General features: G+C 47.4%; 1 protein-coding gene across 3 annotated transcripts in view; it reads left to right on the plus strand.

The window, feature by feature from the left end:
* Positions 1 to 27,714, plus strand: part of LOC144501539 (putative uncharacterized protein MYH16) — a 273,480-nt gene that overhangs the window by 224,917 nt on the left and 20,849 nt on the right. For all 3 annotated transcript variants that reach the window (XM_078225360.1, XM_078225362.1, XM_078225361.1), the window contains 5 exons: positions 5,045 to 5,177; positions 12,362 to 12,578; positions 15,730 to 15,866; positions 20,483 to 20,586; positions 24,010 to 24,202. In XM_078225360.1, the coding sequence (XP_078081486.1) occupies positions 5,045 to 5,177; positions 12,362 to 12,578; positions 15,730 to 15,866; positions 20,483 to 20,586; positions 24,010 to 24,202 (784 nt within the window). The remainder of the gene's footprint in view (positions 1 to 5,044; positions 5,178 to 12,361; positions 12,579 to 15,729; positions 15,867 to 20,482; positions 20,587 to 24,009; positions 24,203 to 27,714) is intronic.

Consider the following 27,714-nt stretch of genomic DNA (forward strand, 5'->3'; position numbering starts at 1 on the left):
CCGCTGGGTGGCAAGGTGGTACAGTGGTTAGCACTGCTGCCTCACAGCGTCAGGGACCTGGGTTCAATTCTGTCCTTGGGTGACTGCGTGGAGTTTGCACGTTCTTCCCATGTCTGTCCATTGTACCCTAACAGGCGCCGTGCTGTAGTGACTAAGGGGATTTTGCAGTGTTAACGTAATCCTACTTGTGACAAGAATAAATAAACTTTAAAAATAACCAGATATACGACCAAGCATTCGGTTAGCCTTATTTGTGGCAAAAGAACGGTAGTGTGTGGAGTTGGATAGCTCTTGCAAAGACCCATCAAAGGGACAATGGGCTGAATGGCTTCCTTCAGTGCTGCATGATTTTATCTGAATCATAGAATCCCTACAGTGCAGAAGGAGGCCATTCAGCCCGTCGAGCCTGCACTAACAACAATCCCACCCAGGCCCTATCCCTATTTGTGAGCAGCAGATTCCAAACAGGCCAGGAAGGAACTGAAGGCATGAAAACAGAGTCACCATGATGCTCAGTGGAATTGCTGTCTCTGTACGAGAGAGTCTCTGTAACCCGTGTCCACTTGCTGAGCTGCCGGCTACGGCTGCCGCAGGGGAGGTGTCCTCAGTTCTTCCTGACTCTGTGGAAATACGCTGCGGGCAAGTTGCCTCCATTCTCAAGAGTCACGAGAATGGTTTTGGTGCAGGAGGAGACCACTCAGCCCATTGTGTCTGCCACCACCGGGCCAGCCTGATCCACCCAGCATTCCTCAGGGGAGGAGGAAGCACCTCACTGGCGACTCGGCAGACCCAAGATACATAGACATAGAATCATAGAATCCTACAGTGCAGAAGGAGGACATTCGGCCCATCGAGTCTGCACCGACCACAATCCCACCCAGGCCCTATCCCCATAACCCCATGCATTTACCCTAGTTAGTTCCCCTGACACTAAGAGGAAATTTAGCTTGGCCAATCCACCTAACCCACACATCTTTGGACTGTGGGAGGAAACCGGAGCACCCGGAGGAAACCCACGCAGACACTGGGAGAACGTGCAAACTCCACACAGACAGTGACCCAAGCTGGGAATCAAACCAGGGTGCCTGGCTCTGTGAGACAGAAGTGCTAACCACCATGCCGCCCCAACCACTGTGCCACTTGTACAAGTTCAACATCCGCTGCTTTGGGAGATGGGTTCCTGGCACAGGAGGGCCTGGCAGCCTTTTGTCACCTATTTAGTGCTTTATACACTCAGTGCCAGGGGACAGGAACACTGTGGGCTCCTTTGTTACGTGAGGCTGTATTAGCAGAGTGTCACTGATAATGAGACAAGCTGCGCATTCTGTGCAATAATAGGAAACATTGCAGGAATTGACAGCAGTGTACATTTCAGCAGGCAGGAAGCAAACAGGTTCAGGGACTTGCACAGTTGTGACTGGCGTAACCACATACTCATTCAGGAACGACCAGACTATTGTTCCTCAGTTATTGAGTTATTAATTAAATTCCTTTCTCCCTTTTATCTATTTCTGAACTCCTGTGTGGTAGAATGTCGGAATGAATAAATCCATGGGCTATGATGCAGTTAGAAAATTTCACTCTTTATCGATATGATGGATGTGAGCGAAGTAGGATCTTTGTTTGGATTATAAGTAGCCTTTGTGAACAATGCGCTAACCACGCTGTTTGGCCGATTTTCGGAGTCTGGACTCGTTTCAATGGAATTCTTCACACATTCAGTGATTTGTAGGCACCATCTAGTGGCGTAATGTGGAACTCTGAGTTGGAAATGATGAGAATGCATCCCCCCCCCTTGGAAGTCAAGTCAGTGTAACTGAATGAGAATGCACTCTGTTCAGTCTCCTCCTACTGCAGGGGCATGTAAGATAGACTGTTGCTACGATACCAATGAAATGTAACCATGTGTCGCGTATAAATTTAAATCGCACTTCAAACAACATGAACGGCACCGTGGCACAGTGGTTAGCACTGCTGCCTCACAGCGGCAGAGACCTGGGTTCAATTCTGGCCTTGGGTCACTGTCTGTGTGGAGTTTGCACGTTCTCCACATGTCTGCGTGGGTTTCCTCCGGGTGCTCCGGTTTCCTTCCACACTCCAAAGATGTGCGGATTGGGTTGATTGGCCAGGTTAAATTGACCTGAGTGTCAGGGGGATTAGCAAGGTAAATATGTGGGGTTACAGGGATAGGGCTAGGGTGAGATTGTGGTCAGTACAGGCTCGATGGGCTGAATGGCCTCCTTCTGTACTGTAGGGATTCTATGATTCTATAAATTGCCCTTTAGTCTCCCAAGATGTGTGGGTTAGATGGATAAATGTGTGGAGTTACAGGGCTGGGGAGAGGGCCTGGGTAAGATATTCTGTCAGAAAGTCAGTGCAGATGTGATGGGCCGAATAGCCTCTACTGCACTGTAGGAATTCTATGATTCTATGAACAATTTAAACTCTCAGCACTGAATGTTATAAAACAAAATATAGCACTGAGCCATGGAAGGAGATGTTAGATAAGGTGACCAAAAGTTTGGCCAAAGAGGTAAGATTTTAAAGAGCGTTATGAAGGAGGAAAGTGAGGTAGAGAGATTTAAAGTTCATTTATTAGTCACAAGTAAGGTTTACATTAACACATAGAACATTACAGCGCAGTACAGGCCCTTCGGCCCTCGATGTTGCGCCGACCAGTGGAACCAATCTAAAGCCCCTCTAATCGACACTATTCCAATATCATCCATATGTTTATCCAATAACCATTTGAATGCGCTTAATGTTGACGAGTCCACTACTGCTGCAGGCAGGGCATTCCACGCCCTTACTACTCTCTGAGTAAAAAAACCTACCTCTAACATCTGTCCTATATCTCTCACCCCTCAATTTAAAGCTATGTCCCCTCATGCAAGCCATCACCATCCGAGGAAAAAGGCTTTCACTATCCACCCTATCTAATCCTCTGATCATCTTGTATGCCTCTATTAAGTCACCTCTTAACCTTCTTCTCTCTAACGAAAACAACCTCAAGCCCCTCAGCCTTTCCTCATACGATTTTCCCACCATACCAGGCAACATCCTGGTAAATCTCCTCTGCACCCTTTCCAACACTTCCACATCTTTCCTATCACACGGCGACCAGAACTGTACGCAATACTCCAAATGCGGCCGCACCAGAGTTTTGTACAGTTGCAGCATGACCTCCTGGCTCCGAAATTCAATCCCTCTACCAATAAAAGCTAACACACCGTACGCCTTCAACCTGGGTGCCAACTTTCAGGGATCTATGCACATGAACACCCAGATCCCTCTGTTCATCCACACTACCAAGTATCTTACCATTAGCCCAGTACTCTGTATTCCTGAACACTGCAATGAAGTTACTATGAAATTCCCCTAGTCACCACACTCCAGTGCCTTTTCGGGTCAATGCACCTAACCAGCACATCTCTCAGACTGTGGGAGGAAACCAGAGCACCCGGAGGAAACCGACGCAAACAGAGGGAGAATGTGCAAACTCCACACAGACAGTGACCCAAGCTGGGAATTGAACACAGGTCCCTGGCGCTGTGAGGCAACAATGCTAACCACTGTGCCACTTTGTTTACGGGGGGTACCCCAGAGTTTAGGGCTTAGGCTCCTGAAGGTTTTGAAGTTTGTAGTAATTCAGCCGAACGTCAATTTCCCATCACCAAGGACCAGAAACCATTCCCAGGGCTCACAGTTATATGGTTTAACACCTCGCGACCTACAACAATGGTCAGGGTGGAGTGACAGGTTTAAAAGCCCCCCCTCCCCTCTTCCCCCCCCCCCCCCCAACCGCCTCGCCTCGCTTGTACTCCACGAAGCCCACGGGGAGATCTGTCAACAACCCCCCATAGCCTTCGTGGCCATCAGAACGGAGTTCATATTTCATGAAGCAACCTAGGCTTCTAACATAGGCCACACATTAATAATGTGCCGGATCCTTATCAATTTACTCCCATTTGGCTTCTCTGTTGTAAACTAGCATAGGCTTCTAATAATGTGGTTTTGGTCATACACTTAGAAGAATCAGGGCCTTGCAAATTTAGTAATCCTTTTTTAAATCTGTTTCCCAGTGTCTTCCTCTGCGCCAGGGCCTTGCCAGTCAGCACTTCCCTGGGTGGCGGGGGAGGGGGGGGGGGCGGGGGTAAATTGGTGCTCCAATGGCTGAGATTGGGGGATGGTTAGAGACTGAAATTGGAGGGTGGGTAATTAGAGGTGGGGTGTTGGAGATGGGGGGGGGGGGGGGGGGGTGCTGGGCTCTGAATCTGTGCAATAGTTAACCAGTAGTTGAAAGCGGTCTTAACCCTACTAACCCTACTAACTAGCAGTCACGGGCATTCAGCCTTGGATCTTCAGGTAAGCGTTCTCCAAGGCGGCCTTCACGACACACGACAACGCAGAGTCACTAAGCAGAAACTGATAGCCAAGTTCCGCACACATGAGGACGGTCTAAACCGGGATGTTGGATTTATGTCACATTATCAGTAACCCCCACAGCTTGACTCCTGGACTTGCACAATTTCACAAGCTGTACTGTCTGGAGACAATACACATCTCTTTAACCTGTGTTGAATGCTCCCTCCACCCACATTGTCTGTGCATTTAAGACCTGGCTGGCTGTAGAGATTTGCATTCTAATCAGTATTCTGTAATTTGATTTCTGTGTCTGTGCCCTGTTTGAGAACAGAGACCACTCCATCTGACGAAGGAGCATTGCTCCGAAAGCTTATGGTATTTGCTACCAAATAAACCTGTTGGACTTTAACCTGGTGTTGTGAGACTTCTTACTGTGCTTACCCCAGTCCAACGCCGGCATCTCCACATGATGGGGGCAAGATCAGGGATCCCCCACCAATTTGCAGATGTTGTGAGCAGTTGTGGCGGGGGTGGGGGGAGCAAGAATCAGGATCTTTCTGGGGCCATACGGAACAGTTCACGGGTGTATGTTCCGCTGGTGCTGTTTACACAAACAAAACTGGGATTGATTTGGGAGAGTTTTGGAAATGTATTCTGAGTAACCTGTGCTTCCTAACAGGAAGAAACTGACCTCTCGTTTGCAAGAGGCTGAGGAAGCGGTTGAGGCTGCGCAGGCCAAATGTTCCAGTCTGGAAAAGACCAAACAGCGGCTGCAGGTGGAGATGGAGGAGTTGGGCATTGACCTGGAGAAGGTGAGTCACTCCCGTGTAACCTGAGAAAGATTATAGAGCAGCAAGCTCCGGTTGGCCATAATTTCCGAGCTCCGCAGTGCCGTATTGTATGGGGGGAGATGCGCTGGGAATCCTCTTCGCAAGTTCCCAGGTAAGGGTTTGCACAACAATTGCCCAGAAGTGCAAATTTCCCCTGAGCGATTTCCCTGCAATGGGAAGCATGTGAAAGTTCGATTTAAATCGCAAACTTCTGATAGTGCCGACGGGGTCACCTAGCAAGTTACCAAGAAAAGGTTAGTAGGGTTAAGACCGCTTTCAACTACTGGTTAACTATTGCACAGATTCAGAGCCCAGCACCCCCCCCCCCCCATCTCCAACACCCCACCTCTAATTACCCACCCTCCAATTTCAGTCTCTAACCATCCCCCAATCTCAGCCATCGGAGCACCAATTTACCCCCCCCCCCCCTCCCCCGCCACCCTGATCCCACAAATCCTGTCCGCTTACCAGAGACACTTACCTGCTCCTTGGTCTGTCATGGATCTCTGACATACCTGGTTAATCATGATGTGGAGATGCCGGCGTTGGACTGGGGTAAGCACAGTAAGAAGTCTCACAACACCAGGTTAAAGTCCAACAGGTTTATTTGGTAGCAAATACCATAAGCTTTCGGAGCACAGCTCCTTCGTCAGATGGAGTGGATATCTGTTCTCCAACAGTGCACAGACACAGAAATCAAGTTACAGAATACTAATTAGAATGTAAATCTCAGATTTGCATTCTAATTAGTATTCTGTAACTTGATGTCTGTGTCTGTGCACTGTTGGAGAACAGATATCCACTCCATCTGACGAAGGAGCTGTGCTCCGAAAGCTAATGGCATTTGCTACCAAATAAACCTGTTGGACTTTAACCTGGTGTTGTGAGACTTCTTACTGTGCTTACCTGGTTAATAGCAGCAGATGATGTGAAAAAGGAGCATTACCTCCTTTACTTTGACACAGTTGCACTTTGGCACTACCTCCAGGGGACCCGCTGCGCTGCCTGGATCTTGCCCGGCCTAAATCGGAACGGGAATAGAAATTAAGGTATGAAATTGGACATGAAATGTCAATCCGACACTGGTCACCGCTCTGAGGAAGTTCAGGCCCTATATATCAGACATGCCCAAAGATGAGTTGTTTAGAATCGTCATCTCATTTTTAGATGTTGCTTTGTTAGTGTTCTAATGTACCCATTACTTCTGCACAGAAGGTGGAGTTTGCAAAGTCACTCATGCTGGGGTACAATTATACGATTGTATTCACTGCCGATCCTCACTCGACACCCAGTCAGATATATTCTCCCTTACCATCGTGTCTAAGCAGCACCCCAGAGCAAAGAACCTTCAGTGGAATTATCTTCCCCCCACCCCCCAAGCCCAGGGTTCAGACAAGAGCGTCTCGCTTTTTTATTCATTCATGGGATGTGGGCATTGCTGGGCCAGCATTTATTGCCCATCCCTAATTGCCCTTGAGGGGGCAGTTAAGAGTCAACTACATTGCTGTGGATGTGGAGTGACATGTAGGCCAGAGCAGGTAAGGATGGCAGATTTCCTTCTCTAAAGGACACCAGTGAACCAGATGTTTTTGTTTACAACAATCAACAATGGTTTCATGGTCATCAGTAGACTTTTCATTTCAGGTCTTTATTGAATTCAAATTTCACCATCTGCAGCGATGGGATTTGAACCTGGGTCCCCAGAGCATTACCCTGGGTCTCTGGTTTACTCTTAGATAGACAACTCCTATCATAGAATCCCTACAGTGCAGAAGGAGGCCATTCAGCCCATCAAGCCTATACCACAACAATCCCACCTAGGCCCAATCCACGTAACCCTATGTATTTACCCTGCTAATTCCCCGACATTAAGAGGCAATTTAGCATGGCCAATCAACCTAACCTACACATTTTTGAACTGTGGGAGGAAACCAGAGCACCCGGAGGAAATCCACGCAGACATGGGGAGAACATGCAAACTCCACACGGTCACCTGAGGCCGGAATTGAACCCAGGTCCTTGGCACTGTGAGGCAGCAGTGCTAACCACTGTGCTGCCATGCTGCCCTCATGAAGGCCTCAGGTGATGGTCTGATCCTTACATTCACTGCTTTGCAATGTTGATATTTTATAACAAGTGTGGGCTTTCAAAATTTATGGGGCCACATTCTATATTCCTCGGTGCCATTCCTCCTCAGATTGTCTCGTCAAGTGTCGATGACCAATGAGTGGCCGTCCGACAGGAAGGCAGCCAATACGAGGTTCAAAGTAAGGGCTCCACCGCCAATCAGGAGTCTAGGCCAGGTTGCCTTATGGCCGAGCGGTTATACCACGTGCTGGAAGTTGGTCACAGCTGGAGATTTAAGGATCCCCTGCTCTCAGAATCTGCCTTTTTTTATTGAAAGCTCAAAAAGAGTCAATAAATGAACTCCAAAATCGTACAGACACTGCCACCTTCTCCAGCAGTATCTGCAGCTGCCTGCAGCCACAGCCCAGGTGGAAGGCCCTTGTGCCACCTCGTTATACCCACAGTAAAGCATCCTCAAGCTTTTTCCCGTCTGTTACCCCAAAAATGCAGCAGTCAATGAAAAGCTCCATACAATCGGCATTTTAACAACTCATTGGCATGTTAATTACTGATAGTGCCGGATAGGGTGGGGGTTTGGTGGTGGGTGCCTGATTGGAGAGGCTCCTCAGGTAGGACTCTGAAACTAGGGGATAGGTGTAAAACCACTTTCCTCCTGAATCCACCAAGTCCTGGCCTTGACAAAGCAGCCATTAGCCGACATTCGGGTAACCTGCCAATCTTAGTTCAAATTCAAAAGCTGGATGACAATGTGGCTTGCAGCCTCATTATTGTATTTTAAGCTATATCTGCCCCCCTTGTATCAGGCCCTCCTTCTGACAATTTCAGTTAAAGCTGGAGTGGGCTGGAGGTCCTCCCCTACCTACCCTAGAAACACCTTTAACACCTTTGGTTAAAATTCAGCTTTGTAACTCCATCAATAAGCCACACTTTTCATGTTCCCATGGTTTAATAAATTTCTGTTTGTAAATTTCAAAGCCAGGCAAATTTTAAGCATTTATAATGTAGCTGACTTTCTAATCTGTGTCAAACATTCATAGAATCATAGTGCAGAAGGAGGCATTTGGCCCATTGAATCTGCACCGACCACAATCCCACCCAGGCCCTAACCCCATGCATTTACCCTAGCTCATCCACTGACATCAAGGGGCAATTTGGCACCTAACCCGCACATCTTTGGACTGTGGGAGGAAACTGGAGCATCCAGAGGAAACCCACGTAGACACGGGGAGAAGGTGCAAACTCCACACAGAGATTGATCCAAGCTGGGAATCGATCCCGGGTCCCCGGCGCTGTGAGGCAGCAGTGCTAACCACTGTGCCACCGTGTCACCCCAAATGCCACTGTGCCACCCATTTGTTATATAGGAGGATCCATGGTGTGTGTGCCTGTGTGTGTGTGTGCACGTGCATGTGTGTTTGTGTGTCTGTGTTGGAGGCGGGGGGTGGGTGTCTACTTTCAGCAATATGGCAATAAACCTGAGCAGAAATGTGGGGGGTGGGGGGTGGGTGGGGAGGGGAGGACACTTGTTAAAACTCAAGCTCTTTGTTAGCAGATCGGCAATTGTGGCCACGGCAGAAACTCGAGCCCAGGCTTTAACATAGAACATAGAACATAGAAAGTCACAGCACAAACAGGCCCTTCGGCCCACAAGTTGCGCCGATCACATCCCCACCTCTAGGCCTATCTATAGCCCTCAATCCCATTAAATCCCATGTACTCATCCAGAAGTCTCTTAAAAGACCCCAACGAGTTTGCCTCCACCACCACCGACGTCAGCCGATTCCACTCACCCACCACCCTCTGAGTGAAAAACTTACCCCTGACATCCCCCCTGTACCTACCCCCCAGCACCTTAAACCTGTGTCCTCTCGTAGCAACCATTTCAGCCCTTGGAAATAGCCTCTGAGAGTCCACCCTATCCAGACCCCTCAACATCTTGTAAACCTCTATCAGGTCACCTCTCATCCTTCGTCTCTCCAGGGAGAAGAGACCAAGCTCCCTCAACCTATCCTCATAAGGCATGCCCCCCAATCCAGGCAACATCCTTGTAAATCTCCTCTGCACCCTTTCAATGGCTTCAACATCTTTCCTGTAATGAGGTGACCAGAACTGCGCGCAGTACTCCAAGTGGGGTCTAACCAGGGTCCTATAAAGCTGCAGCATTATCTCCCGACTCCTAAACTCAATCCCTCGATTAATGAAGGCTAGTACGCCATACGCCTTCTTGACCGCATCCTCCACCTGCGAGGCCGATTTAAGAGTCCTATGGACCCGGACCCCAAGGTCCTTCTGATCCTCTACACTGCTAAGAATGGCACCCTTCATTTTATACTGCTGCTCCATCCCATTGGATCTGCCAAAATGGATCACTACACACTTATCCGGGTTGAAGTCCATCTGCCACTTCTCCGCCCAGTCTTGCATTCTATCTATGTCTCGCTGCAACTTCTGACATCCCTCCAAACTATCCACAACACCACCTACCTTGGTGTCGTCAGCAAACTTACCAACCCATCCCTCCACTTCCTCATCCAGGTCATTTATGAAAATGACAAACAGCAAGGGTCCCAGAACAGATCCCTGGGGCACTCCACTGGTCACTGACCTCCATGCAGAGAAAGACCCCTCCACAGCCACTCTCTGCCTTCTGCAGGCAAGCCAGTTCTGGATCCACAAGGCAACAGCCCCTTGGATCCCATGCCCTCTCACTTTCTCAAGAAGTCTTGCATGGGGGACCTTATCGAACGCTTTGCTGAAGTCCATATAGACCACATCCACCGCTCTTCCTTCGTCAATGTGCTTGGTCACATTTTCAAAGAACTCAACCAGGCTCGTAAGGCACGACCTGCCCCTGACAAAGCCGTGCTGACTACTTTTGATCATACTAAACTTCTCTAGATGATCATAAATCCTGTCTCTCAGGATCCTCTCCATCAACTTACCAACCACTGAGGTTAGACTCACCGGTCGGTAATTTCCCGGGCTGTCCCTGTTCCCTTTCTTGAATATAGGGACCACATCCGCAATCCTCCAATCCTCCGGAACCTCTCCCGTCTCCATCGACGATGCAAAGATCATCGCCAAAGGCTCCGCAATCTCCTCCCTCGCCTCCCACAGTAACCTGGGGTACATCCCATCCGGTCCCGGCGACTTACCAACCTTGATGCCATTCAATAGTTCCAACACATCCTCTTTCTTTATGTCCACATGCTCGATCCTTTCTGTCCTCCGCAATCCAGCAGTACAACCACCCAGATCCCTTTCCACCGTGAATACCGAGGTAAAGTATTCATTAAGCACCTCCGCCATTTCTAACGGTTCCGCACAAACTTTTCCCCCTTCACCTTTTAAGGGTCCTATGCCTTCACATCTCATCCTTTTACTCTTGACATATTTGTAGAAAGCCTTGGGATTCTCCTTAATCTTACCCGCCAAGGTCTTCTCATGACCCCTTCTCGCTCTCCTAATTTCCTTCTTAAGCTCCTTCCTACATCGCGTATACTCCTCTAAATCCTTAACACCTCCTAGCTCTCTGAACCTTCTGTACGCCTCTCTTTTCTTATTTACCAGGTTCATCACAACCTTCGTGCACCACGGTTCCCGTACCCTACCAACACCCCCCTGTCTCATCGGAACGTTGTCATGCAGAGCTCCAGACAAACATTCCTTGAAAATCCTCCACTTTCCTTCGGTACTTTTCCCCAAGAATGCCTCCTTCCAATTTACCCGTCTAATTTCCTCCCTGATGACACTGTATTTCCCTTTACTCCAGAGAAACACTTTCCTAGCCTGCCTGACCCTATCTCTTTCCAATGCTATCGTGAAGGAGATAGAATTATGATCGCTATCCCCAAGATGTTCACCCACCGAGAGATCCTCCACCTGTCCAGGTTCATTAGCCAGCACCAGATCAAGAACAGCCTCTCCTCTAGTAGGCTTATCCACATACTGTGTCAGGAAACTCTCCTGGACACACCTAACAAACTCCTCTCCATCCAAACCCCTAGCCCTAGGGATATTCCAATCTATGTTTGGGAAATTAAAATCTCCCATCACGACAACTCTGTTATTCCTACATCTCTCCAGGATCTGTTTCCCCATCTGCTCCTCAACATCTCTGTTACTATTGGGCGGCCTATAGAAAACACCCAGCAAAGTTACCGACCCCTTCCTATTCCTAACCTCCACCCACAGAGATTCCGTAGTCAGTCCCTCCACGGCGTCCACCTTCTCTACAGCCGTGACACTATCCCTGATCAACAGTGCCACTCCCCCCCCTCTCTTGCCTCCCTCCCTGTCCTTCCTGAAACATCTAAAACCTGGCACCTGAAGCACCCAGTCCTGTCCCTGAGACATCCAAGTCTCCGTAATGGCCACCACATCACAATTCGAAGCAGCAATCCACGCTCCAAGCTCATCCACTTTATTCACTACACTCCTGGCATTAAAATAGACACATCTCAGACCTTCAGCCTGAGCACTTCCCTTCTCCCTCACTCGTCTAACCTCCCTCTTACCCTGTCTACATTCCTTATCTATTTGCGAGCTAACCTCCTCGCTCTCAGTCCCCTCATTTCGATTCCCTCCCCCCAACCTTTCTAGTTTAAAGTCTCACCAGTAGCCTTAGCCAACCTAAATAGCCTGCATTATTTCTATAAACTGTAATCCAAACACTAGGAACTGATGCTGAACAGGTGGAAGAAACAAATCCATCCCCGCGCCCAACTCTCTCTGGAGCCCACAGCATTTATCTGAATAGAAAATCTATTTGAATTCTGGTTATTCCTGGTTATTTTGAATTGAATTGAAGTGATTGAATTGATTTATTATTGTCACATGTATTGGGATAGTGAAACATATTGTTTCTTGCACGCTATACTGTCAAAACATACCGTTCATAGAATACATAGGGGAGAAGGAAGGATAGAGTACAGAATATAGAGTTGCAGTGATTGATAGGGTGAAGAGAAAGATCAGCTTAATGTGTGATAGGACCATTCAAAAGTCTGATGGCAGCAGGGAAGAAGCTGTTCATGAGTTCTTGTTGGTATTTCTGCGTCCCCCCCCACTCCTCACAGGCTAATGCGGCAGGGGCAACCCTGGACAAGAAGCAGCGGATGATTGATAAGCAGATCTCAGACTGGCGTCAGAAGTGCGAGGAGATCCAGACGGAGCTGGAATCCTCGCAGAAAGAGTGCCGACAATACGCCACCGAACTCTTCAAACTGAAGACCTCCTACGAAGAGCTGATCGAGCAACTGGACTCGTTGAAGCGAGAGAACAAAACACTCCAAGGTAACTTCCTGAGAAATCAGGCCAGGAGACTTCCAGGAATAAATATAAAATGCTGGGGTTTGAGTTCGCATAAATATCACGCAGGGGTGATAATAAAGGATAAATTGAACATCTGGGAAAGGTATTAAAGAAACAAAGACAATGTTTAGATTATTCAGGAAGGCTGTTAATGTACAGGGTAAGGAGATCGTAGAATTGTAGACTGGCTACAGCACAGAAGGCGGCCATTCAGCCTGTTTTGTCAGTGCCAGTTCCCTGCAGCAGCAGTTTAGTTTATCTCGCTCCTCCACCTTGCCCCCGTAGCTTTGCAAGTTTTTTCTCTTCAGAAGTCTATCCAATGCCCTTCTGAAAGCCACAATTGAATCTGCCTCCACTACATCTCAGGCACTGCTCCCCAGGTCCTAAACACTCACTACATATGAAAGCTTTTCCTCATAGAGTCATAGAGTATCACAGCACAGAAAGAGGCCCTTCAGCCCATCATGCCTATACCAGCCATCAAGCACCTATCTATTCTCATCCCATTTTCCAGCACTCGGTCCGTAGCCTTGTGTGCTCATCTGAATTCTCCTTAAATTTTGTGAGGGTTCCTGCCTCTACCACCCTCGCAGGCAGTGAGTTCCAGATTTCCACCACCCTCTGGGTGAAAAAGATTTTCCTCAAATCCCCTCTAAATCTCCTGCCTTTACATTAAATCTATGCCTCCTGGTTATTGACCTCTTTACAAAGGTTCTTCCTATCCACCCTATCTATGTCCTTCATCATTTTGTACATCTTGTAGTTGGTGCTTCTGCCACACACTTTAATTTTGTGTCCTCTGGTTCTCACCCCTCACCACCAATGGGAACAATTTCTCCCTTATCTACTCTGTCTAAGCCCCTTGCTATTTTGAACAACACTATTGAATCTCATCGCTATCTTCTCTTCCCCAGTCTCTCCAATCTATCCCTGTAACTGAAGTCCCACATCCCTGCAACCATTCCTGTAAATCTTTGGTCTAATACCTTCACATCCTTCCATAATGTGGTACCCAGATTTGGACACATTGCTCCAGTTGAGGCTGAACAAGTGTTTACTGAAGGTTCATCCTAACTCTCTTGTTTTCCAGAACCTTCTTGCTTTGCTATTTGAGACCTCTGTTTAGAAAGTCTAGGACTCTGTCTGCCCTTTTAACTGATTCCTCAACCCATATTGCCACCTTTGATGATTTGTACGTGTAGCCCTAGAACCCTCTGCTCCAGCACCCCCTATAGAAGCTACAAATTTTATTTTCCGAAGTGCTACACTATATGTTGCCGAAAACCGTCATTGCCGGCGGCGATTTCAACACTGCTTTTCTAGCCCGGCATCGACCTTTGCCGATATCGGGCAAAATCCCGGCCGGAGGCTGTTGTGGGGAAATTTGAAGGTGGCCAATTGTGTCTTAACTTAGACAATTCAAAACTTGCAAGGCAAATATCTCTGTGCAAAGATGTAACAAATTTATTTTACATAGAACAAACATATTCAGCCGACCGGATACTGCCAAAGGATTAAACAGCTCTGGGAATAGAGCTATAGAACCACTCCAAAAGATCTGACGTACATATTCAAATGCAGATCAATTATAGTTTTCTCTAATCAATAATTCCACCTTTCATTCGCTTAAAATCAATTTCATTTAGGAGTCACACATCAATACAAATCTCTGTCAAGTACCTCAGCCAACCATATGATACTTAATAGCATGGTGATATTGTATTCACCCTTCAAGTCCGGATGTCACCTCCCTTCTGGGCTCTAACTACATCCCTGTTGCCTGGTAACGGCAGATGCTACCGTAAGAACATAAGAAATAGGAGCAGGAGTAGGCCATCTAGCCCCTCGAGCTTGCCCCGCCATTCAATAAGATCATGGCTGATCTGACGTGGATCAGTACCACTTACCCGCCTGATCCCCATAACCCTTAATTCCCTTACCGATCAGGAATCCATCCATCCGCGCTTTAAACATATTCAGCGAGGTAGCCTCCACCACCTCAGTGGGCAGAGAATTCCAGAGATTCACCACCCTCTGGGAGAAGAAGTTCCTCCTCAACTCTGTCTTAAACCGACCCCCCTTTATTTTGAGGCTGTGTCCTCTAGTTTTAACTTCCTTACTAAGTGGAAAGAATCTCTCCGCCTCCACCCTATCCAGCCCCCGCATTATCTTATAAGTCTCCATAAGATCCCCCCTCATCCTTCTAAACTCCAACGAGTACAAACCCAATCTCCTCAGCCTCTCCTCATAATCCAAACCCCTCATCTCCGGTATCAACCTTGTGAACCTTCTCTGCACTCCCTCCAATGCCAATATATCCTTCCTCATATAAGGGGACCAATACTGCACACAGTATTCCAGCTGCGGCCTCACCAATGCCCTGTACAGGTGCATCAAGACATCCCTGCTTTTATATTCTATCCCCCTCGCGATATAGGCCAACATCCCATTTGCCTTCTTGATCACCTGTTGTACCTGCAGACTGGGCTTTTGCGTCTCATGCACAAGGACCCCCAGGTCCCTTTGCACGGTAGCATGTTTTAATTTGTTTCCATTGAGATAGTAATCCCATTTGTTATTATTTCCTCCAAAGCGTAAGATCAAAGTGAACATTCCCACCGCTCACTGCCAAGTTGAATAAGCATGTGTTCCTGCGTCCAGGGGCATATCTATCCTTGTGTCTGGATAGTGAATACATCTATTTGTTAATGTTGCAAAGTATGTCCCCTCATAAGAATTCCCGATATGACTACTGCTGACTAGCTGGTTCCCAGACCTCTGGATTTAAACCAATGACATTTCCAACCATGCCTTTTAGTAACTTTGGTTGACTAAAGTGAATAATATATTTAAAATGCATTTAAAATAGCATCATATATGTTTTAAAATCATAATTACTTGTTTTGATTCACTTACTGCATTCACATATGTGTAAACTGTTTGTGTTAGCTGGTCTCATAATCATTTAACTCCTTACTGATCCCCGATTCTCTTAAAAATTGCATTCTGCCTATGAATCTTATTAACTTGTTAAGAATCCCCTTCTTCAGAGATTTTCGCTCCTGTTCTGTCGCTGGGAAAGATCTCCCTGAAGTGGCTCTGTTTTCATACTCGTCCTGATTTGCTTCCACAGAGGAGATTACTGATTTGACGGACCAGTTGGGAGAGGGTGGAAAGAGTGTCCATGATCTGCAGAAATCCAAGAAGAAACTGGAGATGGAGAAAGAGGAACTGCAGGCGACTCTGGAGGAGTCGGAGGCTGCACTGGAGGTAACCACAAGCACAACTCGCCGGTCACATCCTTAAGTACTAAAAACATAGCAATTCCTTTTATAGATATCATAGGAGAATACCAATTGGCCAGTCGTTGGCCTTTCTTGTCCTGTCGCATGTACAGAGAATATTTGTCTGAAATATGTTTTGTTTTATTTGATAAGGGACGTAGAATCATAGAATCCCTACAGTGCAAAAGGAGGCCATTCGGCCCATTGAGCCTGCACCGACAACAATCCCACCCAGGCCCTGTCCCCTTAACCCCACATATTTAGCCCGCTAATCTGTCTAACCTATGCATCCTGAGGTACTAAGGGGCAATTAACCTAATCTACACATCTTTGGACAGTCTAGCCTACTCCTGCTCCTATGTCCGATGTTCCTATTTAAATTCTCGAATATTCTCACACCTCTTCCTGGTGTATTAAATGTTGAACTGTGTCATATTGGAGACACACCTCTATAAAGACACCGAATCCAATTTCTAGCTGCTCCCTGCAGTTGTTTTTCAAATTGGCTTCCTACTATCGTCTTATTGCATCGAGACTTGCTAAATGTTGATCGCTGAGACTCAGGGCAGGATTTTCCAGCTCTTTCCCAGAAGAAGGTGCATCCTGCCTGCTACAGATGCATCTGCCCATGACAGTGTCGGTAGGAGTGACCGCCGCACAGTCGTTGTAAAGACAAAGTTTCACATCTTCACGTTGAGGATACCCTCCATCGTGTTGTGTGGCATTACCACTGTGCTAAATGGGATAGACTTCAAACAGATCCAGCAACCCAAGACTGGGCATCCATGAGGTATTATGGGTCACCAACAGCAGCAGAACTGTACTCCAGAACAACCTGCAACCTCATCACCCACTCTGCCATTACCACCAAGCCAGGGGAACAACCCTGCTTCAATGGAGAGTGCAGGAGGGCATGCCAGGAGTGACACCTAAAAATGAGCTGTCAACCTGGTGAAGCTATAAACACAGCTCTACTTGCATGCCAAACAGCATAATCAGCAAGTAATAGAGCTAAGCAATTCCACAACTAATGGATCAGATCCAAGCTCTGCAGTCCTGCTACATCCAGTCGTGAATGGTGGTGAACAATTAAACAATTCACTGGAGGAGGAGGCTCCACAAATATCCCCATCCTCAATGATGGAGGAGCCCAGCACATCAGTGCAAAAAATAAAGCTAAAGCATTCACAGCAATCGTCAGCCAGAAGCGCCGAGTGGATGATACATCTCGGTCTCCTCCAAAGATCCCCAGCATCGCAGATGTCTTCAGCCAATTTGATTCACCCCATGTGATATTAAGAAACGGCTGAAGGCACTGGATACTGCAAAGGCAATGGGTCATGACAATATTCCGGCAATAGTCTTGAAGACTTATGCTCCAGAATTTGCTGCTCCCCTAGCCAAGCTGTCCCAGTACAGCTATAGCACTAGCATCTACCCAGCCACGTGGAAAATTGCAGAGGTATATGCTGTCCATAAAAGCAGGACAAATCCAAAGCAACCAATTACCATCCCATCAGTCTACTCTCAATCATCAGTAAAGTGATGGAAGGAATCACCAACAATGCTATTAAGTAGCACGTACCCAACAATAACCCTGCTCAAACACCCAGTTTGCGGTTCTACCAGGATCACTCAGCTCCTGACCTCATTACAGCCTTGGTTCAAACATGGGCAAAAGAGGCAAGGTGAGAGTGAGAGTGACTGCTCTCAACATTAAGGCAACATTTGACTATGGTATCAAGGAGTCCTAGCAAAAATGGAGTTAATGGTTCCCCTCCAAGTCACTCACCACCCTGACTTGGAAATATATCAGGTGCAACCCTATGGGCTTGCCGCGCTGGTCGATCAGCGTTGATTTGCGCCCATCTTCACGGCCACGTTTTATTGGCAAGAACAGCTTTGCACCCAGAAAGGGTGTGAAGCCCTATTAACATAGAATTGACTATATTAGCGTGTACCTACCAGATCGGCATGGCTGCTTCCGCTTTCCCGGATGCTTCCCTCCTCGCCAACGAGGCATCACCCTGGTGAGAATCACTACTGCTCTGCAGTAGAGGGACCAGGTGTCATGGCCACGCTGGAGGAATCGGAGGGCATTGAAGCCCCCAGGTGGTTGGGACATGGTTGGTCAGTGCCCATGGGGCAGTGCCAGCCTGGTAGTGCCCACCTGGCATTGCCAAGTTGGAGGGGGGCCAGATGTCTGTGGGGAGGCGGGTGGGAGGAGGCCTTGAGGTTCACTATCAGATCGGGGCGCCTTGCACAAAGGCGCTCAAGCACTCTGAAGGTGGCTTCACTGGCGTGCCTAGGATCCACCCCCCCACCTTCTGAGTGCCGGCAGACTGCAGAGCCGAGCTCGCCCAAAGGACCAGCGTGGAGGACTCTGTGTTTACGCTGTTATGACACTTAGAACCCCTTTGGGAAAATTCCGCCCATTGTTGTTTCTTCACTGTCACTGGGTCAAAATCCTGGAATTGCTTCCCTTACAGCACCTCGGGGACTGCAGCAGTTCGAGAAGGCAGGTCACTACCACCTTCCGATGGGCAACGAATGCTGGCCTAGTCAGTGATGCCCATATCTCATAAATGAATTTTAAAAGCTGCACAATGTTCACTATGATTTGCAACTCCTCAGATACTGAAACAGTCTGTGTGCATACACAGCAAAACCTGGACAATATTCAGGCATGGGCTGGTGAGTTGAAATATAGAATCACGCTATATAAGCACCAAGCAATGACCATCTCCAACAAGAAAGAATCTACTTATTTCCCTTTGATATTCAAAGCTATTAACATCACTGAATTTCCCACATGGATGTTACCATTAACCAGAAATTGAACTGGACTAGCTCTATAGATACTGTGACTACTAGAGCAGGTCAGAGACTGGGGATTCTGAGGCAAGTGATTTATGTTCTGACTCCCAAAAGCCTGTCCACCATCCAGAAGGCACAAGTCGAGGTGTGATCAAATATTCTCCACTTGCCTGGATGAATGCTGCTCCAACAACACCCCAGAAGCTTGGCATCATCCAGAACAAAGGGCTCTACTTGATTGGAACCCCATCCATCACCTTAGATATCACCCCCGACCTCCCTCCCACTGGCAATGCACAGTGGCCTCAGTGTATACGTACTATAGACACTTCACTGTCACTGCACTAAAATCCTGGAACTCCCTTCCTAACAGCACTGTGGATAAACCATTACAAGATGGACTGTAGCAGTTCAAGATGGCAGCACACCACCATATTATCAAGGGCATTTAGGGATGGGCAACAAATGTTGGCCTTTCCATCGACTCTCTCATCCCATGAAAGAATAAAAAAAACTCCTATCAGAATATTATGGTTATTTTTTTGGTAAAATACAAGGTCTGTTGTGACAGAGTATTATCTTACAATTAAAGGTGTTGTTTTTCTATGTGTTACAATATGTTTACGAGGCTTGTTTTTCTAAGTTTATGATATATTTACAGGATAGTTTTTCTGATTATTATGGTACATTTACTGGTGTGTATTTTCTGAATACTATGGTACATTTACAGAATAGTTTATTGCTGAGTTTTACAGTACATTTACAGGGTAGTTTTTATGAGTATTGTGGTACATTTACAGGGATTGATCTTTCTGAAAATTACGGTGACATTAGAGAGTCATTTTTCTGAACATTATGGTACATTGCAGGAGTTGTTTCTGTGAAAATTATGGCACATTTACGGGGTAGTTTTTCTGAGAATTATGGTGCATTGCAGCGGTTGTGTTTTTCTGAATACTACGGTACATTTACAGGCTAGTTTTTCTGAGTATCACAGTATGTTTATAGGCCAGTTTTTCTGAATATTATGGTACATTTACAGGCTAGTTTTTCAGTGTATTTTGGTACATTTACAGGATAGATTTTCTGAATTATGGTATATATTTACAGGCTAGTTTTTCTGAACATTATGGTAAGTTTACAGGCTAGTTTTTCTAAAGGTTATGGTACATTTACAGGCTAGTTTTTATGAATATTACAGTACATTTACAGGCTGGATTTTCTGAATAATACAGTACTTTTTAGGCTAGTTTTTCTGAAAATTACGGTAAGTTTATAGGCTAGTTTTTCTAAAAATTACGGTACATTTGCAGGCTAGCTTTTCTGATTAATACAGGACATTTACAGGCTAGTTTTTCTGAATGTCACAGTATGTTTACAGGCTAGTTTTGTCAGCGTATTACAATACATTTACAGGCTAGTCTTTCTGAATATTACGGTACACCCTCGGGCTAGATTTTCAGTGTATTTCGGTACATTTACAGGATAGATTTTCTGAATTATGATATATTTATAGACTAGCTTTTCCTGAGTATTACAGGACATTTACAGGCTAGTTTTTCTGAATATTACAGTACATTTACAGGCCAGCTTTTCTGAATATTACGGTACATTTACAAGCTAGTTTTTCTGAATGTCACAGTATGTTTACAAGCTAGTTTTTCAGTGTATTATGGCACGTTCAGAGGGTAGATTTTCTCGGTTGCATGCACTGAGCCACTATTACGCGGGTTACTGCCTGGGGACTGTTATTTATTTGGCTGACTGTTGTTTCTCTGCCTATAGGCTGAAGAGAGTAAGGTGGTTCGATTACAGCTTGAGTTGACCCAAGTGAAAGCAGAGATTGACCGCAGAATCCAGGAGAAGGAAGAGGAGTTTGAGGCAACGCGGTAATCCCATTTCCTTTCTGCAATATGTAATCGGTATTGGTTCAAGCATTTCAACTCAGAATGAAGTAACAGGAAGCAGCAAAACATGCTGCCCACAAATTAGCACATCCTCGAGGATCTTCCCTCCGTCCGAGGGTAATGAGGGATGGAATTCCACAGCCTCTCCTGCCAGCAGGACTGGAAAATCAGTGGACTTTTAAACAGCTCTTCAGATTTTCCACCCCTGTCGCAATAGAACTGTAACATTCCACACAAGGCCTGGATACGCGCCTGACGTCCCGTGACTTCCAGGGCTATGAACGGAGTTCTGGAAAATGAGATTAGGTCGGGGGGCTCGGTTCCATGCTAGCACAGCCTCGGTGGGACGAGTGGCCTCCTTATGTGCCAGAAATGTTTCTAGGCTTTCAGAATTTCATAATGATCTGAAAATGAGGACTGCACAGGGATATGGTGAGAGGGCAGGGAAGTGGCACGATGGCATAGTGGTTAGCACTGCTGCCTCGCAACGCCAAGGACCTGGGTTCAATTCCAGCCTTGGCAGTGTGGAGTTTGCACATTCTCCCCATGTCTGCGTGGGTTTCCTCCGGGTACTCCAGTTCCCTCCCACACTCCAAAGATGCACAGGTTAGGTTGCTTGGCCATAAATTGTCCCTTAGGGTCCAAAGATGTGCAGGTTCGATGGATTAGCCATGCTAAATACACGGGGCGATAGAGCGGGGGTTGGACCTGGGTGAGATGCTCTTTTGGAGAGTCAGTGCAGACTCAATGGGCCAAATGGTCACCTTCTGCACTGTAGGGATTCTGTGGATTCCATACAAGAATTGCTACTTAGGAGAGCCAGCACAAACACAATGGGCTGAATAGCCTTTGTCTATGCTGTAATGATTCTATGAATGAGGTATCACTCCTCAAACTCCAGGGGGCGAAATCTTCGCAGCCTGATCGCCAGTTTCGCAAACCCTGTGTTTTCAGCCTCATTGTTTTCTGCTGCTTTTTTGATCAAATTTCCTGAACTTTTTGGCTGTTGTGAAGGATTTTCTTCCATTGACTGTGAAAGTGTCCCATCTGAGCTTTGGCAATCTCTCCTGTCATTCTTTCAACCTGTCAGCATCAACCTCTGCTCCGCATGAGGGATTGCGTGTTTTAATCAGGACTTTGTCTCTGAGTCAACAACAAAATGGTCTTTTTCTTCATTCCAAAGCTTTTCTTTTCCCTCCTTTCCCCACTCTCACCCTCCTGAGCAGACTCCAGCACCTGCTCTGGTGCAGAGCCTACAGGTGGCAGTTGCCCTCCTGTGGTGCAGAGCAACGCCAACAGTTCTGTTGAGGAGGGAGTTCCAGGATTTTGACCCAGCGACAGTGAAGGAACGGCCGATATAATTCCAAGTCAGGATGGTGCGTGATGTGGATGGGAACTTGGAAGTGGTGGGGTTCCCAGGTGTCTGCTGCCCTTGTTCTTCTAGAGCAGAGTATAGAAGGTGCCATGGAAAAAATTAAGGAGACCTGTGTTTTTCAATGTATTGTAATTATTTGTATGCTTAAATATCCAGAATTGTGGAACCCTTTTATTTTTGTACTTTACTGATGGTCCGTAACTGTATTCTAAATTGTGATTAATTATTTTATTTGTATCGTCATTACAGTCAGAAGCTGCTGCCATGATGGTTTTATTTCACTCTGTCTCTCTCTCTGGTGGACAGTAGTGTGTGATTGCTCAGATTAATGCTTTGATCTCTAAACTGTCAACGGCTGTTTAGTAGCTCCTCCCAAATGAATTAATCTCTGCTGCTCATGCCAGATGAAGTATCTGTTTCTTGCCTTCACTCACGTTTCTCTTCTTCTCTCTCTTGTTCTCCGTTAACTCCTGTCTGGATATCCCCCTCCCTCCTGCGGTAAGTCTCAAGCGCTCACTTTATTCTTTGTCCTTTCCCTGCTGAACCGCTTAGAGAGTTCCTGACCCCCAGCCAGCTTCCGAGGGGATTGCAGAGGGTGTCGCGCATTCCGCTGGTTGGGCTGTGGACACGGATCCATTGATTGTAGCGAGGTCAGGGGTTAGGACAAAGCCAAGACTCAGGAGAGGAGTAGATTGGAGAAGAGGGGGAGAGACCGAGGAATCCGAGTGCGATGGTCACCAAGAATTGTCTTTTAAAATCTTTAGATTGCACCAGGGAGGGAATTCAAACGGGAAGAAACAAAGGCGCAGTTTGAGAGCCGCAGGAAGGAAAGGGTGGCACAGTGGTTAGCGCTGCAGCCTCAAAGTGCCAGGAACCCAGGTTCGATTCCCGGCTTGGGTCACTGTCTGTGTGGAGTCTGCACGTTCTCCCCGTGTCTGCGTGGGTTTCCTCCGGGTGCTCCAATTTCTTCCCACAGTCCAAAGATGTGCAGGTCAGGTGGATTGGTCATGCTAAATTGCCTCTTAATGTCAGGGGGACTAGCAGGGGAAATACGTGGGGTCACGGGGATAGGACCTGAGTAGGACTGTTGACAGTGCAGCCTCGATGGGCCGAATGGCCACCTCCTGCACTGTAGGATTCTATGCATTCATATCCCGTAGCACCTTTCACCAGGTAAAGCATCCCAAAATGCTTCAGAGCAGCGGCACTGAACAAAAGTTGATAGCGATCAAACAAAAAGGAGATATTAGGGCAGATGATTAACAACTTGGTCAAAGGTTGCACGTTCTCCCCAAGTCTGCATGGGCTTCCTCTGGATGCCCCTGTTTCCTCCCACACTCCAAAGATGTGCGGGTTAGGTTGATTGACCATGCTAAATTGCCCCTTAGTATCAGGGGGTTAGTAGGGTAAATAAGTAGGGTTATGAGGATAGGGCCAGGGTGGGATTGTGGTCGGTGCAGGCTCGATGGGCCGAATAGCCTCCTTCTGCACTGTAGGGATTCTATGAGGTAATAGTTTTAGAGATTGTCTGAAAGTAGAAGAGATGGAGGGCAAGGAGGTTCAGAAGAGAATTCCAGAGTTAGGGACTTTCACATGCATGGCCACCAATGGTGGAATGACTCAAATCAGGGTCGCGCGAGAGACCAGAATGGAGGAGTGAGGAGACCTCGGAGGGTTGGAGATTACAGAAATGGGGAGGAGTGACCCCAGGGAGGGGTTTCAGGAGGATGACATTATAAAATCAAGGTGTTGTCAGATTGGAAGTCAGTAGGGTCGGCGGAGGGGTGGATAGGACTTGGTGCGAGTTAAAGTGTGGGCCATCGGAGCTTTGAGTGAACCTGAGTTTACGATGTGTGGGTGCAATGTGATTGTACAATTGGAAATTTTCACGTTGCTGGTTGAAGCTCCATGATGTCTTTGTAGTCTGGGTTTAGGGGTAGTCATTTCCTCCCCTTTGCCTCGCCGTTAGAAAGGAGTTTTGCCGTTGCCTCAGGCCTTTCTAATGACCGGACTATGTTTTGCCCGTCAAGGAAAAACCACCAGCGAGCTCTGGACTCGTTGCAAGCCAGTCTTGATGCAGAGGTGAAAGGTCGCGGGGAGGCACTGAGGGTCAAGAAGAAGCTGGAGAGTGACCTAAATGAGCTGGAGATCCAGGTGGACCAGGGCAACAAGACCAACAGCGAGCTCGTGAAGCTACTGAAGAAGATGCAGCAACAGACAAAGGTGAGGCAAGAAAGTTTAATGTTTATTTATCAGTGTCACAAGTAGCTTACATCAACACTGCAATGAAGCTACTGTGAAAATCCCCTAGTTACCATACTCTGACGCTATGGAATTTAAGTTGTAATTCCAGCTATTAAGTTACAACAATTGTGGAAACTAAATTATAACAAACATCTCTGTCAGGTAATGGAAAATGCTTATTCGCAAACAAGGACTTCAGTGAGGCCAACACTTGCATACTCAGGATAAGCAACTAATCTAAACCTTGTGTTAGTTCCATGAACACTGTTCCAGCCTTGGCTACAGGATAAAGATAAGATCCTTTCAATAACAAAATTCCAAAGAGGAAGATACGGTCAACTATAACTGTTACGTTTTCTGTATGAATGGACAGAACACCCTGCAATGCTTTGCGCTGTATTGTGTTCTCGCTTGTGCACATGTTATTGAAGCTTGGAAGTCTGAGTACGCTTAGTGCCTAGTGTTGTGTGTACCCAGGTATTTGACAGCGCCTGTTCAGGTACACTGAGGGAGAATTTAGCATGGACAATGTACCTAACCAGCACGTCATTCGGACTGTGGGAGGAAACCCACGCAGACACGGGGAAAACATGAAGACTCCGCACAGACAGTGGCCCAAGCCGGGAATTGAACCCAGGTCCCTGGTGCTGTGAGCCAGCAGTGCTAACCGCTGTGCCACCGTGCCGTGCTGCCCCAGGAGCTGGAGGCTGCAGGATTAACCGAGCCCAGTATCGCACGGGGATAATTTAAAATACAAAATCAAGGAGTCTGGTCCATCTTATCACATCTGTTTGGAACGTCCAAAAAATGAAGGTGAATTATAGGTTTGTGTATCACACCCAAAAAAAGGACTTAAATTCACAGTTCAGAGGTTTACCAGACTGATACCTGGCCTGGGCGGGTTGTCTTATGAGGAAAGGTTCGACAGGCGAGGGTTGTATCGACTGGGGTTTAGAAGAGTAAGAGGCAACTTGATTGAAATCTCGGAAATCCTGAGGGGACTGGTCAGAGTGGACGTGGAGAGGATATTTCCTCTTGTGGGAGAGTCTAGGACATAGGGGAGGGTCACTTTTGAAAGCTCCAGGTTAACCTTATATAGACAGGTAGAACTTGCATTCATATAGCACCTCACAATTGGGACTAGCTTAGTGGTTTGACAAAAAAGGGAAGCCTGTTTCCATGCTGTACATCTCTGTGACTCTATGAGAACAGTAAGGAGTCTAACAACACCAGGTGAAAGTCCAACAGGTTTATTTGGTAGCAAACACCACTAGCTTTCGGAGCACTGCTCCTTCATCAGGTGAGTGGGAGATCTCCTGATGGTACGGTGGCATGGTGGTTAGCACAGCTGCCTCACAATACCAGGGAGCCGGGTCAATTCCGACCTCGGGCCTTCGTGTCAGGGGGATTAGCTGGGTATATAAGTGGGGTTACAGGAATAGGGCCTGGGTGGAGTTGTTGTCGGTACAGACTCGATGGGCCGAATATCCTCCTGAACTGTAGGGATTCTGAGATTCTGTCTTTACCATATTGCAGCCACATTATATTTGGGGCTTCCTATCAAATGGGTTCATGTTTTTTTTAAATGTTGTGCACCGGGAACCATCGAGACATTGAACCCAACAGTCGTAATCACAGCTTCAAGTTAAGGGCAGCACTTTCTGTTCAGAGTAGTCGCCAGTAGCAGAGATTCCGACTGTTTGAGGCCAATTGTTGCAGCGCATCTCGATTTAGGCCTTTTATGTTGGTCAGGCCCGAGGCACGGACTCGGAGCTGAAGACAAAGCCCCCGTGCACCTGCAGAAAAACAGGGTGCAAAAACTCTGGGAGCAGCGCGAGGGAGAGGTTAAAAACAAAGTTCTCAGTCAGGGGAGAAGACAGAGGGGAAATGGGAGGTGTGCCTCAGGATTATTTTCCAGTCTAGGGGTATGATGTATAAAATGTTGGCAACTGCTTCAAACAATATATACACATCCACTAGGTGGTGCTGTGCACCAGCTCCTGGTGATCATTACAATGTGAGAGTCTGTTTATAAAGTGAACACACTGCTCACAACTCCCCTGTGCTTTGTGCTTTTCCCTGGCAGCGAGTTCCCATCCCTCTGTTCCTGATATTAGAATTATAGAATCCCCACAGTGCAGAAAGAGGCCATTCGCCCCTTCGAGTCTGCACTGACAATAATCCCACCCAGGCCCTATACTCACAACTCCACACATTTACCCCACTAATCTCCCTGACATTAATCACCCTGACACGAAGGGGCAATTTAGCATGGTCAATCCACCTAGCCCGCACACTATTGGAGTGTGGGAGTAAACACACGCAGACACAGAGAGAACGTGCAAACTCCACACAGACAGTGATCTGAGCCGGGAATCGAACCCGGGTCCCTGGCACTGTGAGTCAGCAGTGCTAACCACTGTGTCACCGTGCCGTGCTGCCCCAAGAGCTGGAGGCTGCAGGAGTGACCGAGCCCAGTATCGCACGGGGATAATTTAAAATACAAAATCAAGGAGTCTGGTCCATCTGATCACATCTGTTTGAAACTTTCAAAAAATGAAGGTGAATTTGATGCGCGTCAATAAGCACATGGAACCAAGGCTTCGGTATTGAAGGCTTTAATAAAGTAACAATGGAACTACTAACACGAATACACCAGTTCAGACTGAAGGGGTCCTGCCGGAGCAGGGGGTCTTATACCTCGTCACCGGAGGCGGGACCCCACTGGAATGTGCCAAGATAACTCTTATAACAGGTAAACACCCTAACCCAACAACATAGTACAACCCCCACAGTAACAACACCCTAGCCCAACAGTAACATAATAACAACCCCCAGTGGTGAACCAACGATGGTTCACCACATTCACCCCTCCTTTAAGAACAAAAGGTGGCGGGGTGGACGAAAAACAGGTCATATAAACAGACAATAACAGAAAAATCACAGGATTCACAAGTCCAGACGGTCTGGAGGACCGCACCGACGCTGCGATCTCCTCAACACCGGTTGCGAAACCGGAGCAGGTGCCGATCTCCTCAACACCGGTTGCGAAACCGGAGCAGGTGCTTGTGGTGGCGCTCTTTCCAAAGCAACGTCTGGCTGTCCCCTCAAGGACTCCCGGGCCGGCCGGCCCTGGTGAGGCGATGGTGCAGGGGATCCTGGAACGTTTGGTGGTAGTGGTGGTGGTGATGATGATGGTGGCGCCGATCTCCGAGTCTCAGGCAAGCTGTACATGGGAGTAAAAGTGTTATGCACTGGTCCCGGTGCTGACCGCGCCACGTCTGGGGAAGTAATGAGGAGTAGTGGATTCGTGACTGGGGGAATAGGAGCGACAGGAGTTGCTACGTCCCCTGCGGGCGCCAGGTCTCTAATGGAGACAGTGTCCTCTCGCCCGTCAGGATATGCCACATAGGCATACTGAGGGTTGGCGTGGAGGAGTTGGACCGATTCGACCAAGGGGTCGGACTTGCGAGCCCTCACATGGCGCCGCA

This window comes from Mustelus asterias, chromosome 12 (genome assembly GCF_964213995.1).
Source record: "Mustelus asterias chromosome 12, sMusAst1.hap1.1, whole genome shotgun sequence".
Taxonomy (NCBI): Eukaryota; Metazoa; Chordata; class Chondrichthyes; order Carcharhiniformes; family Triakidae; genus Mustelus; species Mustelus asterias.